This window comes from Acanthaster planci, linkage group LG02 (assembly GCF_054643075.1).
Source record: "Acanthaster planci isolate LZ-2023a linkage group LG02, COTS_SCS, whole genome shotgun sequence".
Taxonomy (NCBI): domain Eukaryota; kingdom Metazoa; phylum Echinodermata; class Asteroidea; order Valvatida; family Acanthasteridae; genus Acanthaster; species Acanthaster planci.
This window is the reverse complement of record NC_141778.1, coordinates 18,122,059-18,136,996: the sequence shown is the minus strand read 5'-3', so window position 1 is coordinate 18,136,996 and position 14,938 is coordinate 18,122,059. Positions and strand designations below refer to the sequence as shown.

Below are 14,938 nucleotides of genomic sequence, written 5' to 3'. Positions count from 1 at the left end.
GCCCATAATGCATGTACTTGCCAAAAGAAGCAGATGTCGGTACAAATCTTTTCCAATTTTAAGAAATATATTCATATTGTGGAAGAGGAATGCCATTGAAAGACCAATCTCAGGTTAGTATCAGTTACTTTTGAAATGAAACACATCAGACCTTCCCGTAAGTCTCAACTCCCACGGTACCATGCTGTATTTCACAAAGAAAAAAACATGACCAGCTTTGTTGCAAAGAGTCACTTTGAGTGCAGAGGCCAAGTTTACACTTGGCAGGCCTGCTCCTCTCATAAGCTCCAGATACATTGTGTGCTCAAGTTTTCAGGTGTAATTCCCTAAGGTCCACAACCACATGTCCATCTGATACACTTGTTAAGTCTTTGAACGGTAATTTTTCTCTTGCAAGCAGCTGGCTTTCTGATATGCATACATGCAGTGTATCCTGAATGTACACGTCTCCTATTCCATGCTTCCTGCCTATTGCTCAGGGAATGTGGAAGAAATAGATGTGAGTTGTAGCAGTGTAACCCGATCATGAAGGGGAGGGGAGTGTAAAGTGAAAGAAAAGCAAAAGATACAAATTCATCATTAGAATCCTAAGACAGCGCCCCCAAACAAAACAAGAAATGTGTAAATACCTTTTCTAGAACATCGGCACTTTCAATTCCTAGAAACAAAACAAGACAAACAAAATGTCAACAACATGTCTGTAGGCAAAACCCTCCCCCCTCCACAGAGTAAGTTACTGGTGAGCAGCTGCTGTGGCATCCATCCACTCAAGGGCTTTAGGAAGTCTTGATGGCTTCATCTTATCTTGCATTGGAGGTTGTGACTTAGTGGCATGTCAGAATGTTTGATCATTTCTAACAAGTTGGTCAGTTGGAGTCAAGTTATCTGTAAAGAGGTAAACATGTCACAGCCTTGCACATTTTTTTAAATTATCTTTGAGAAGTGGGTGTTTATCATATTTCTTCATAGTCAACAGGGGAGCTTGAAAATTCGGCATTTGAGCTAAATTCACCCCAAATCCTTCTAAATAGAGTTCATTGAAAATTGTAATGGGTACTACGTGTATTTGCCACTCTCTGTGTGTGCCTTTTCTATTGTACAAGTTTTTTTTTAAAGAAAGATGTAAATTTCCACATTTTTTAACAAAAATGAAATTTTCAATGACTTTGGCTGAGCCAGTCCCAAATGTTTCAATCTTCCCGAATGAACCTTAGAATTTGGCTTCATTAGTTTTCATTCCTACCTCAGTTTGTGCGTATTTCATGATGCTGTTTTAGCCTTTTTGTGTGCAAAATAGGAAATAAATTTGCCGACAGTTTCATTGTTCTGTGGAATTTTCTCACCTGTCAATTTTGTCCATTGTAAATTTAATTCTTATGCGCTAATGTAATGTAAATGAATTTAACAGCACCAGCAAAGACACACTGATATGTCGTGCCTTTCTTTTTAGTCGTGTCAACATTGTCCATTTTGATTGACAGTAATTAATTTGGTGTTTGTGAATTGTCTTTGAAAGGTTGTGCAAAAAAAGTTCATAAATGTTGTTTTGTACCCTGGTTTTAATTGTAACAGTCACTGGAAAACGAAGAAACTTTAAGGAAACTTCACGACTTGCCATTTTATATTTATGTATATAGTTACCTGTCTGTAGAGATTTATTTATTTAGTTACATATGTAGATTGTGCACCGTCCGCCATCACATGTATTGATTAATGTGGTTATGAATGTCGAAGACATGTGGCATTGATGACATTCCTGAAGGTGATGTCAAGCCACCCAGCAGGCATCTGAAACTAATAAGACGTCTGTTTTTAATTTATTGATTTCAATTTGAAGTGCATAGAGCCCAGAGACACACGTAGAATACAGCTGAGTATGGTTTGAACACATTGTGCCTCATAAGCTGTTGTGGTATTATCCAGATCGCCTTTCTTGAATCAATTTTTCCAAGCTGAGTGAAATACACAGATAAGAAAAAGCAGTGAGAATGTGTGATTTGAGAGAGGGAAAATGTTCCCGTCATGCCATGGGCAGAGATCCGTTGTGACCTGGGGGGATTACCAATACATGTGCATGTTTAATCACCCTTCCCCTAATTGAGGTGGGACCTTGGATCCTGCCTCCATGTCATGCTTCGCACAAGGATGACCTTTCATCATCCCCCCACACGTGACAAGAAATCTCCGCCCATGCGTCATGGGAATGCTTTAAAAATGCATCTGTATTATGGATATTATGTTTTGTGTATGTAGATAGACATTTCCAAGTGTTCAAACCATTAGCCTAAACTGTTCAAACAAATACATGCTGAATTGGTTTCTTTGCTCAAACATTCCATGCTCGATAATGCATACAGGTACAGCAGCTGTGATTATCCAATGCACGAATGAATTACAGATGATGAATGATGAATGCGGTATATACTCGGAGCCAGTGAAAGATTTCTTTGAATCACCCCATCCTTATATGGAAAGCTCACAGTTAAGGAGCTCAGGGATTGGGCTGTTTGCAACAGGGATGGAAGGTGTCAGCCCATCGGGGAAAGAATGTTGCTGTGAATGCTGTTTGTTATTGTTGTCGTCTGTGCTTGTTTCTCTCTTAGTCTGAGCGTGGAGGAAGGACACAGGAGTTGTTACAAACTCTGACACATCAATTGCTCGATGATCATCGCCGCCCAGTCAGACGAACTATAGTAAACATTTCAAACATTCCTGATTACTGCCTGCAGCTCAGCCAGACAAGTGGGGCCAGTTATATCGTAGAATATTTGTAATGTTTTCTTTGCAATTAACTAAAACTTATCGCAGTGACCAGTGAATAGAACGAATAAATATGTAACATTAGATTTACTTTTGCCGTCGTGAGTAATTGTTTAAAAAGACTTTGATTGACTTTTCCATTATCCCTAAAATGTTAATTTCATTTTGTCACTCCAAAACATCAGTTTTCAAAGTCTTTGTACAGATTTGGCTCAGACTGGCCAACAACATGTTGACGTCCATGGGACAGTTAAGTTCACGAAAAACAAAATGTGCTGTTGCATCACAGGGAGTGATCATGAGATCTCATAAAATACCATTTTATGTAAATACTGTAATAAAATGATAAAAATAAAATACAATATCTCATAAACAACTTGGCCATTTATTACCAAAATAAGTCCGGAACTTAAGAAAGCGTTCGATAAGGGCAATAACTGCACATGAACACTTTGGGTACACAGTCTAATAAGAGCAACTGCGCAAGCATTAAATTTGATGTCAGATCACACCAAGCACCAACGACGGCATGAATATTCATCTTCCTATACTACAGTACACAATGTTTTAAGGATGCAGATTACCGGCGAAAAATTGCTGCGATGATGATCTTGGGGTACAAATTAAAGGGGGCTATGATCGTGAAACAGGTGGTGCGTAGCAAGCCGTCGCTCCCCTCTGGCTATGGGCATACCAGACATGCTAGACAGCGGTAATTGGCCAGATGTTATAGCCCTGGCAGTTCAAATTCTTTCAGTGTCCTTCCTCCATGGTCTGAGCAAGACTGAAATTTGGACAACCGCAGTCGCGAAGTGACTGGATTCGGCTGGATGTATAGGACATTGATTTAAAGACAGGTGACTTGGTAGACTTTTGCTACTGCAAGTTTTATGGAGTGATCACTTCTTCCTCTGCGCTGATAAGCCCTGTCAGTGTTTGGCCTTTAACGAATATCTTGAAGGACGAAGCGTACACCGAGGTGTGACTACCAATTTCATTTCAGGACACCAGCACCTTCAATGCAAGTCTGTAAACCTTTACTTTCCATGTACACCAGTGAATCCTGCACAGCAACATTATGACAGGGACGCAGGCACTATTTGTTCCACAAGATGTGGCTGTGTTTGTGAAATGAAACGTTTCAACTCAACAACCGGGGGAGGAAGTGTATCTAATAGTGACGGGTGTTAGTTGTTGGCTCAGTTGCCCAAACTCAGCAGCCTATTTTTAAACATCGGGACAAGTTTGTTTGGGATAGATCGGTACAAGATCTATCTGAAAATAAAGGAGGCTACGATGTCACTGATTTATTCACTCATTGAATGGTTTTGCACAAGGAGGTGATTTTGAAATGTGTTTTTATGTGATTTACGCATATACGGTTGTCATAACTATCTAAAGAAATAAAGCTGTCTTATTAAATAAAAGATATTAAGTGTGATTGTTAAATTTATTAGAACACCATCAAATACACATTTTCTGGCAAGGCCTTTGCTACAAAAGCCATACTTAAAACCACCACGTTGATGTTGAAATAACATCGACTTGTAAAACCTATACATTGCAGATCATAACTACAAATATCTCTCCATTTTTATTTTTCATAACCCAAGTACCCCTCAAATGTTCTCTAAATATTCTCTGATAACCACCACGTTCATTTTGAAATAACATCGACTTGTAAAGCCTATACATTGCAGATCGTAACTACAAATATCTCTCCATTGCTTATTCTTCATAACCCAAGTACCCCAAAATATGCTCTAAATATTCTCTGATAACCACCACATTGATTTTGAAATAACATCGACTTGTAAACCTATACATTGCAGATCATAACTACAAACATCTCTACATTACTTATTTTTCATAACCCAAGTACATGTACTTTATCGCAAGCCCTCCCACACCGACCGGTACCTCAACAGCGCCTCCTTCCACCACCCCAAGATCAAATCATCAGTCAACAGAGCCCTCATCCGCCGAGCCTACAACATATGCGACCAAGAACACCTGCGCAAGGAACTCCACCACATCTCCACGGCACTCCAACGCAACGGATACCAGCCCCAGCAGATCAAAACTCAAGACCCAAGATCAAGTCCCCCCCCGGCCGTCGGGTCCCCTATACCCAAAGCCAACTAGATAAGGCCCCTAGTTCGGTCACTCTCCCCTACCTAGGACGTACCTCCCACCACACCCAGCGTATCCTGAGCAAGCACAACATCAAGGTGTTCCACACAACCCCCCTCAAGATCCAAGGAATGCTGACTTCTCACAAGGACCGGCAAGATCCACACCGCCGACCAGGTGTATACAAGATCCCCTGCCAGTGTGGCAAAGTGTACATCGGAGAGACTGGTAGGGACCTCCCTACCAGGATCAAAGAACACAGAGCCCATGGCAGAAAGGGGGAATATGAGAAGTCAGCCATCATCAAACATTCCCATGCCGAAAACCACACCATCAACTGGGAAGAAGCCCACCTCATCGCCAACATTGAACAGTGGTACCCAAGACGCATTAGAGAAGCCTTGGAAATCTCCAAACACCCCACCGTACCTCAAGACATCGGCTTCTCCATCAGCGATATCTGGCAGCCCCTCTTCACCTCCCGGTCTGATGGGTCCTCTATACCCTAATACTAACCCCCCCGCCCAGGGTCTCCTATACCCAGGCAAACTTCCCCCACCACAGCCCATGACCAACTGACATGCATCAGTACCCAGGAGGATCCACCGTTCCACCTGACCACACAGCAGGATCCATCACACTCCAGTACCTCCAACCAGCATATAAGCCCCTATCCCTGTCGGCATCTCATTACTTCCAAAATATTCTCTACACGCTAAAATACACATAAACTAATGAAAAGGTTGAAAAAATATTCTGCAAGCATAAACACAGTACCCTGCCCTCCGAATACAGTAACTGAAGGCGAAGAAAGTTACAAATGCTGGACTAACATGAAGTGAAACCACGAATGTGTTAATGTATACTTATAAATGTACTGTGTTCAAAATCTAGCTGCTCGGTTCTTTAATACGTATCCAGACCTTTCAACCTTTGAAGCCAACTCTGACGTTTCTGAAAAAATCAACTTCAATAATTATTATCTGGCACCTTTTAAAGTACTGGTTCGAACTTTGTATCCAAAGTGATGGATACTTGGAGCTGAAGGTAGCTGCACAAGGTTCAACTATGCAATGTACACGTTTTAGGAGGTGAGTTAAGTAAGCTGGATCCCCAACGAAATTTGAAATCACCATAAAAGGAAATCAAAGACTGGTGATTACTTAATGGCCGATTGACAAATCACGCTATGTCATTTCAAAGTAATTGCGAAATTCCCACTCTGTGTCCCCGCTGTCTTGTGCCTCCATTCCCTTCTCAATCTCGTACCGCTTGACGGCTAGGAATGCCTTGCAGAACTCTGGCCCAAAAGCCTCGGCGATAACGCTGTCTTCCTCAAAGGCTTCCACTGCCCCCGAGAGAGTACTGGGAAGGTCGCAAGTATCCGCCGGTACGTCTGCCTGAACGTACGCGTCCCCGGTCACTCGCGTGGGTAGTGGGAGTTTCTTGGTGATACCATCAATTCCAGCGGCTACTGTAGCGGCCAGGCTCAGGTAAGGATTGCTGCCGCTGGCTCCCATTCGATTCTCCAAATAGGTTCCCACTTCACCTTTTACCTTGAGCCGCAAGGCGCATGTCCGGTTGGCTATTCCCCACGTGGCGTTGGTCGGCGCGAAACTGAAAGGTTTGAATCGTTTTTGACAGTTTGTGGTTGGCGCCATCAAGAGACTGATTGCCGGTGCGTGAGCGAGGATACCGGCAATCCAGTGCTGTGCGACTTCTGAAATGTTCAGATCATCTTTTGGGTCATACATGACGCCTTTCTTTCCTGAAGCATCCCAGAGGGAGTGACAGAAGTGGGCAGAACTCCCGCACTGATCCTCCCACGGTTTGGACATAAACGAGGCGATGTAGCCGTGTCTCTGCGCAACCTCCTTAATAGTTGTACGGTAAATATGTGCGTTGTCAGCTGCACGGATTCCGAACGCCGGCTTGTAGGTGATCTCCACTTGGCCAGGGGATAATTCAGTGTCAAAGGCCTCGACATTTACACCAATCCCCTCCAAATTTCGCGAGAATGCATACAGCAAATCTGCATCTCTGAATATGCTCAGAGAGGACCTCAGGTTTCCCTTGTGTAGGGGTTTCTTAGTCTCTGCGTCGACGACATAGAACTCGTGCTCGTGTGCGGAAAGTAAAGTATAGCCCAATTCCCGAAGATGTTCCAACTGTTTTCCGGCGATATATCGTGGGTAGGACGTCAAGGGATTGCCACGGTAGGTTGGCTCTGTCAGTACCAGGGCTGTGTCTGGCAGCCAGGGCACGAAGCGGAAGGTGGCTAAGTCTGGTAAGAACACCCCGTCGTCCCAGCAGATTTCGGTGCCATAGCCTGTACCCAAGACCAGGTTGCTTGAAGTGTCCATGCCAAAATGAGCCAGTGGTATGTCGATGCCCTCCGTGAATTTTTCTTGGACGTGCCTGGATGGTATGACTTTACATCGGGATATACCATTCATGTCGCCAAACTCAAGGCGGACGTATTTGATTTCCCTTTTTTCCAAGACGTCAAGCAACGTTGTCATGTTCAGGTAATCAGTGTTCAGGGCGTCCATTGCCGATCGTAGGTTTTACTTCTGAAAAGAGAAATAAGTGAAAAGTACAGACTGTTTCACACATAAAGTGCGCGCTAGCCCTTTGCCAGGGCATTCGTGGCTTATCGGGCATTAGACCGAGGGGCTAAGCTACAAAGTCGCGAAGCAGCTTCAGCGGAGACTGCACATGTCGAATGGCGAAGTCAACTTTTAACACTACCCATTCAGATTGTCTCTAATCAGCATGCTTGAACAAAAGCATCATCTTGTTGGTATCATAAGTAATGAAAGAGGACAAAATTGGCTTACAACGTACAAACTGTTGAACAATTTACTGAGCAGTACTTCGCACCAAACTTTGTTTGATGAGGGTGCAGAAGAAAAGTTCATGAGGTGGCATATGGATTGCAGCTGGGATGAAATGGATCGTTTAATCTGTCACCACATGAACATTTCTTATGCACCCCGCGGACTTAAATCCTTCAGAATTCGTTCTACGCAACGTCTGAATAAATTCCCAAATAGCTGCCCATTTATACCACCTACGATATAAATTCTGTGGGATTGTTGACTAGAAAGTTTCATTGACCGCGCACACTGCATGAAACGATCTCCTTTTTTTCCTTTGCGCGCTGTGGGCAGGGGCGAATAACCGAAAGATACTTGATCGCTTTACTCACTGTAGTAAATGGACACAAGAGGGCGCGAAGCAAGTAACGACGCGGGGCATCCACATATCTAAAGCATAAATGCAGACAACGTCACGGGAAAATCCCGACTTGAGTCAGGTCAACCAATCACTGGACAAGTTCCACCAACCATTCTGCATCTGCAATATGTTTGGAGTTAAAGAAACAAATGGACGACTCACCCAAAATATGACGGGATTTCTTCAGCCGCGGCAGGGGTCTTTTCCCGAGAACTTATTTAATTGATTCAATTCAAATTACTAAATAAATGCCCGGCATACAGCACAAAGTTATAATATACCGTGTTCTATCTTTTTCCAACAAAATGTTGTTAAAGGAAGTTTCGTGACATATAATAGATGATACAGAATTATAGGTTAGAGCGTCATCTAGGGACACGCCAAACCAAAATGTTTAATTAAGGGGCGACTTTGAGTCAGTCCAAATCGTTTTGGTTTTAGGCAACGTACTTTACCAATCTAAGCTGTAGCACCGGGGAGAAGACATATCCAATCTGATGAGTCAGTTCTCCCTTCAATTCTTATGAATTCGACTTATGGACACGAAAAGAATAGTTAAGGGCGGTATAATCGAATCCATTAGGTAATTTTTATGAAACAATTCACGTAGGCCTATTAAGGACTAAATGGATAAGTTTATGTAAGAGCAAGGCTGGTAAATATGGATTTTAAGGTCAAATTTCCTAATTATCGAACATTTACATTTCGGCTCATGGAAAGATCGACGTCTGAAACCAAGGCGTTCCACAGCGGTTCCGCCCGGCTACAAAAGTCGATCTTTCGACGTTTCATGCATGCGGTCGCTGGTGTTTCATACGTCGCACTAATCGACTCCCAGGTATGGTGTAGTTCAGCGCGACTCGGGGTTTGCTAACCTTAACCGATTTCAAGAACAACTGACCCCAACTGTCATACTTGACATTTGGTGCCCGCCGATAGATTTTATATACAGATTTCATGGTTGTTATACGTCCTGTTAAATCACTTGCAATAGAAGTTGAGAATGGCGTTGCCTGTACTTAGCTATTTTAATCAAATTCCATTATGAAAAAATGACATTTGTATTTTAAGAGGCACAACCAGCAATATAAATGATAAAAATACACATTTCAACTCTATAAAATAATGTCCAAATTTCAAAAACCTCCTCTAACTTCTGACGCATACAATAATAATGAATAGCACTCATGCAGTCATGTGTATTATATTCTAGAAACTTTGGGTCGTATTTGGCTCACTGAACTGATGTTATCATGTTTAAAATACAATAAATCATCCCCCGCAGCATCGATACACATTTTCAGCATCAAACGATACTCACTGAGAGATGATTGGTTTGAATGTAACACGGTGTGCCTCTCTGTTCACAGAGGAAATCACAGGAAAATACAAGACTACTGAAGGCAATTCCTCAGCAAGGCTACATACCTTTTGGTTCTCGATGTTATTTGGAATACTTCGTATGGGTGAGGCAGAGGTAGCGGAAGCAATGTCGACGTGCTGCGAAATATATCAGCCAAAAATCCCAACAATTCGTGTAGGTGATGCGCTCACGAAGATATATGCTTAAAAGTGCCACACTACCGTCGGTACTCCGTCAGGGTACGGGTGTACTTGCTCCGACTCGTGTCTACTTGTGAGGAGGCTGGCACATCGCGAGTCAACCTTTTAACTCTTCCCGACACATCAGTCATCCGAAATTATCAAAGCGTGGCAAGCATGAAGCGCGTTTGAATATCTAGGGCCAATTACACAGAGCTGCTTCACTCATCAGAAATGCAATAAAACAAAGAAAGTTGCTCAGCCAAAACAGGTTACCAGCCATTAGGTCTTGGTATGTGTATACATGTAGTGCTTTTTTACTGGTACTCTGTTCATTACAACAAATTGCTCAGCAGGAATTTATCCGAAGCAGCTCTATGAAATTCGGCTTTTTGACCGTCAAAAGCACATGCTGCTAAAGTTAACTTGTTTTTCTTACAAAATTTCATACAAAATGTATGAAATATAATATATTTATACCGTTGAATGTGGGTGTTTTATATGTCGTTTCCCTGTCCACTAAAATTGGCCATCAATCAGTGATCTCAACGCTGGTTCTCATCATCAACTAGGCGGGATTTGGCGTCAATGAACCAACGACGGATCACCGAAAATGATCCAGACCAGTGTGAAATTCGAAATTAAATCCGAAAACCCCCAAAGTCCCTTAATTAATAACATCATTGACATGAAACAGATCAGGAAACCATGACCTATTCTGCTTTCTTGGATCAGCTGTTATATTTCTCAGTATGACAGCAACTATCATCTCAAAATTAAAATTCTAACCTCCCCGTGTGAACTTGGTCAATGTGAGGACTGGGACGTCCAACGCAATACAGACAGCTGTTACTCACCAGAACCTAATAAGCATAATCTCTAAAGAGACATCAGCATCATCAAGCAACCAAGCAAGCATATCTGTGGCATTAAATGGATTTTGGTATAAAATAATCAAAGTGGGGCGGATATCCCACGATTTCAGCATCCCCCTATAAACACTGCAATTTTGAAAAACGAAGTGGTATAAAGAAGAAGATAATTGTGTTTGGTAATTTCAAAATCTGTCCGTTGAACTCGCCGAATTTACGCTTCGTCGGAAGGAATAATTGCAACAGTAATATTCGAAGGACGGGACCTTTTAGATTCACATGTACATATTTGGGGGCACTGGTAACTGATTTACCTGTTTCCTTGTATCGTAAATCCTCTTTCAGTTTAGCTTACAATTATTACTTCAAAAACAGTATTGTTTCACAATCAATTGTTCGTTAACAATGCCTAATTTGAAAAAGCAGAACTGAACATTTAAGTTTCGTCTTTCAATGTCGTTTTATCAACACAGCTTGCACGACAAGTATAAAAGAGAAGCATATAAGAGAAGCAATACACTGTTGCTACCACAGATCAACCCGACTCTCAGAAACAGAACTCCTGTGCGCACGTCACTCAAGTATACGGTAAGGATAAAACTTTCTAACATTGACTCGTAACACTCAAAAATAATCTGGAGTGCGTGAACAGTTCTACTTTTTCCTACAAAATTACAACATAAAGATATAACTGCCTAACCACGGTTTCAAACCTTTTTCCCAAAATTCGCTTGAATTTTACCGTGTCCAAATTATTAGACTCTCTAATACTCTGTCATTTTGGAACGCACTCTTTATAAAAAAAAGTTGTTAAAATTTGTACATGCCTTCTGAGTTCCTGAAAATTCGGCAATCGTAAGCATACATCATTCTCTGAATTCAAATCCGGAATTGTATTTCTTGCAGTTCGCCTCATTAAGCCTCCTCAATCGGCTCTCCTCTTAAAAAAATGGCTGATTTCCAAGGTGCGCATTCTGTAGTCGAGCGTCTTAAGAGTGTCGACGCCGACTTGTTTCTTTTCGAAGTGTGCGACTTCTTCGGGAGGCCACAAGATGTCTGTGTTCCCCGCAGCAAGCTGGAGGAAGCTGTCGAGGATGGCTTAGAGCTTCCCGTCCGCGCAGTTTTCAAGGAGTCTTCTAATGACAAGAATGACAACCTCGACAAGATTTGCTCCATTCGGGCCGACCCTACCGCTGATATCCTCCGACATCCTTTCCACCGTAGCATGGCATACGTCCCAGCTGAGCCCTTCGTCGATGGAAGCCCTCTGACGAGCTACCCACGATTCGTTGCCAGGAAGCAGCTAAGTCGTCTTGCTGGGCTTGGCTTCTCTCTCAAGTCTTCTTTCCATTTGGAGTTCTTCTTGCAATCAAAGAAAGCCGGTATCCAATACATCGGGCGAGAAACCCTAATCGGCAATTTCTTTGACGCACTGGAGCGCACTGGCAAAAATTTTGAAATAGAGAACCTCCACGTTGGCACGATGGCCAACCGCATGGATGGAACCTTTAAAGAGGTGCTAGGGATCAAGTCAGCCGATTACGCCCAATACTTTAAGACCTTTGTCAAGGAGGCTGCAGATACATTTCTGCATGAAGCATCAGTTTTGGAGAAGGCAAACCTCTCACTGTATTTCCGCCACTCTCTCTGGGATATCAAGGGCAAGAAATGCCTAATGGGTGATCCAGACAGCCCCCTGGGACTGTCCGTGGCTGCACAGCATTGGATGGCTGGAATCCTGGAGCACATGCCGGCCATCGTCCGATTCACCCATCCAACTCAATCTTCCTGGGATCAAGTGGAGCACGAGCAACTCAATTGTCGATGGGGGACAGATAGCGCTGGGTCCTCGGTGCGTCTCCACAGAGGCGAGGAAGGTAAGACCTTCGTGGAGACCCGCCAGGGAACGGGCCGATGCAACCCGTATCTCCTTATGGCAGCGGTGGTGGCGGCCGGAATCGATGGCATGGAAAAGAAGCTGCCTTTGTCAGAGGCTGGAACTGAGAACAAAAAGATGCCCACGACAATCGCAGAAGCTACGGAAGCCTTTGAGGCAGACGAGGTACTTCTGGCAGCATTTGACGGAGGGAAAGATTTCCTCCCTCTTCTGAAAACGTCACTGACACTGTAATGTTAGTTGGTGTCAGTCGTGTTTCCAGTCAACGTTGCAGATTTTAATTTGGCCCATCTCAAGTGAAGTAAAATGGAGCGTTTCTCCGGAAATGAAATCAACAGAGGTCTTGTAACAAAAATTGAATTAATTTACGGATTTGAGCCGTTAAATGTAACTAGGATTTATAACTTTTATATGCATCATTCACATTCATGTACCACAAAATTTATAACAACTGCATGGTGAAAAATTTAAGTTATACATTTGGAGCTTCAAAATGATCAGAAACAGCAATCGTCTGTGCCTGCCCTTTATTATTATTGTTATTTCATTCAGAAATCAACCAACTAAGCAACAATTGTACACAAAGAAAACAAGATAGGCCTACGGTTGATTCATTCTGGGATAACCCAAGAAAGCCAATTACACAGGCTTATTTGCATTGGGGTCCCTTAAGTACATGTACGGACAAATTACACATAAACATAACAAACGAAACATGAAAAAATAGTAAATTATCAGTCCATTTACCCATTACAATCATATTCAAGACTCCATATTATTTAAAAATCGAAACAATCAAAAACATAAAAAAAATATACTGAAGTCACTTACCCCTTCCCATCTAAAATCCGTCTTAATAATTAAAAACACTACATTTCTCTACTGATTGGCTTTTTGTGATAGATGTGACTTTACTTGTTTTTTAAATACGCAAAGACTGGAGATGCTTTTGATGTTAGACGGCAGTGCATTCCAGTCTTTAATAGCTGTAACAAAAATGTATTTCTACTGGAATGAGTTGGAACAATGAAGTTAAAAAGACTTTTCCTTGTATTATAAGAATATCTGTCAAACACACGGGTAAAGTTGTCAGACATATATTTAGGGGCTAAGTCATGAACCACTTTAAATAAATGACTGAGTTTCAATTGAGTCACCCTATCCTGAACGTTAAGTAACCCCAGTTTATCAAGTTCTCTCTGACCAATATGGGCCATTGAATTTTTGTCCAGTATGAACCTAACCATTTTATTTTACACAATTTGAAGTTTGCTTTTCATTCTTATGGGTAATGCAGAATACCATGATGAACATGAGTAATCAAAGTAACATTGAATCAATGCAGAACAATGCAAATTTTAACCTAATTTTTCACTGAGAAAATTAGCCGGTCTGTAAAAAAACTTAAGTCTATCCCCAGCTTTCTTAATAATTGAAGTAGCAATGCGTTCACCAGATAAAACAGGGTCTAAAATAACTCTTAAATATTTAATAGATAAGGATGAATTAACCCTTTCTCCATTGTTAAACCCAAAACAGCATCAAGGATTGGGACTTAGGTTCGGCGTTAGTTTACGGTGGCAATATTTGTAACGTTTGTGAGAGTCTTTGCATGTGAGTTGCTCTGTATAACTAGTTCAGATAGTGTAGTGTAGCAATCATAAAAAGGTAAATTTTGTAATCCAGTTTGCATGAATTAACATTTACCCGGCCAAGTTTTTGCTCTTCGTGTTATGCCATTAAATTGACTCGTTCATCAAAAACGGTGATGGTCAGCGGTTATAAATGACATGACTATCGCCAACATTTTAAAAACCATCTATGCAAAAATGATATATCAATTATAAAAGAATGACAAATATGCTCATACGTTGCTTGAGAGGATTTCCTAATAGCCTAGTTTATTGCTCCGTGTACGTGTAATAGCTTTAAGTATCTCGGATAACCTGATGGTATTTACTAAGGCATAAACTGGCGTTGCTGTGTTAATAACTACGAATTTTATCAGACTGTATAGCACAAAAAGCACAAATTCTTGTTTGTGAAAACCAGGATTAAATTTGAAAGACGAAACAGATCAAAATGACAAAAGAAAGATTATCCACAATAACTGCGAGCGTACAAGAAGTCCGTTTTTGTGCATTTTCTCTATTCGGAAAGAACTTGATGACAAGTTTATACTTATGATGATGACAGGATTATACTTATACAGACAAGTAACTATCATAGAGATTAAAAGCAGCGCCTAGAAAACTGATCATTAATAACAACGGAAATGACACCGGAAGGATAAAAGGAGGACTGTAATTATTGTGATTGTAAATTTTACATTCCAATTCAGTTCAGCAACTTTAAAGGCCACGGACCTGGAAATGAGCCATACACAGTGAGTGATCCCCTACCCGTTCCTACAATTGCTATCTTAACCCTCCCCCCAACTGCTATATGGACTGTCAGCCAACCTATCATGACTACAGGGCAACCTGAAGTTAGC

At 41.8% G+C, this 14,938-nt stretch overlaps 2 protein-coding genes across 2 annotated transcripts; one reads left to right on the top strand and one right to left on the bottom strand.

Moving 5' to 3' along the window:
• Positions 1 to 4,035: 4,035 nt before the first annotated feature.
• On the bottom strand, positions 4,036 to 10,384 carry LOC110983794 (lengsin-like). The gene is made up of 2 exons (XM_022243357.2): positions 9,562 to 10,384; positions 4,036 to 7,466 (listed from the first exon to the last, which is right to left on the bottom strand). The coding sequence occupies exon 2, from the start codon at positions 7,443 to 7,445 to the stop codon at positions 6,081 to 6,083; it is 1,365 nt and encodes a 454-aa protein (XP_022099049.2). The 5' UTR covers positions 7,446 to 7,466; positions 9,562 to 10,384; the 3' UTR covers positions 4,036 to 6,080.
• A 446-nt stretch (positions 10,385 to 10,830) lies between these two features.
• On the top strand, positions 10,831 to 14,151 carry LOC147799979 (lengsin-like). Its single transcript, XM_087133191.1, has 2 exons — positions 10,831 to 11,135; positions 11,454 to 14,151. Exon 2 carries the CDS (start codon positions 11,497 to 11,499, stop codon positions 12,676 to 12,678), a length of 1,182 nt encoding a protein of 393 aa, XP_086989317.1. The 5' UTR covers positions 10,831 to 11,135; positions 11,454 to 11,496; the 3' UTR covers positions 12,679 to 14,151.
• The last annotated feature ends 787 nt before the right edge of the window (positions 14,152 to 14,938 follow it).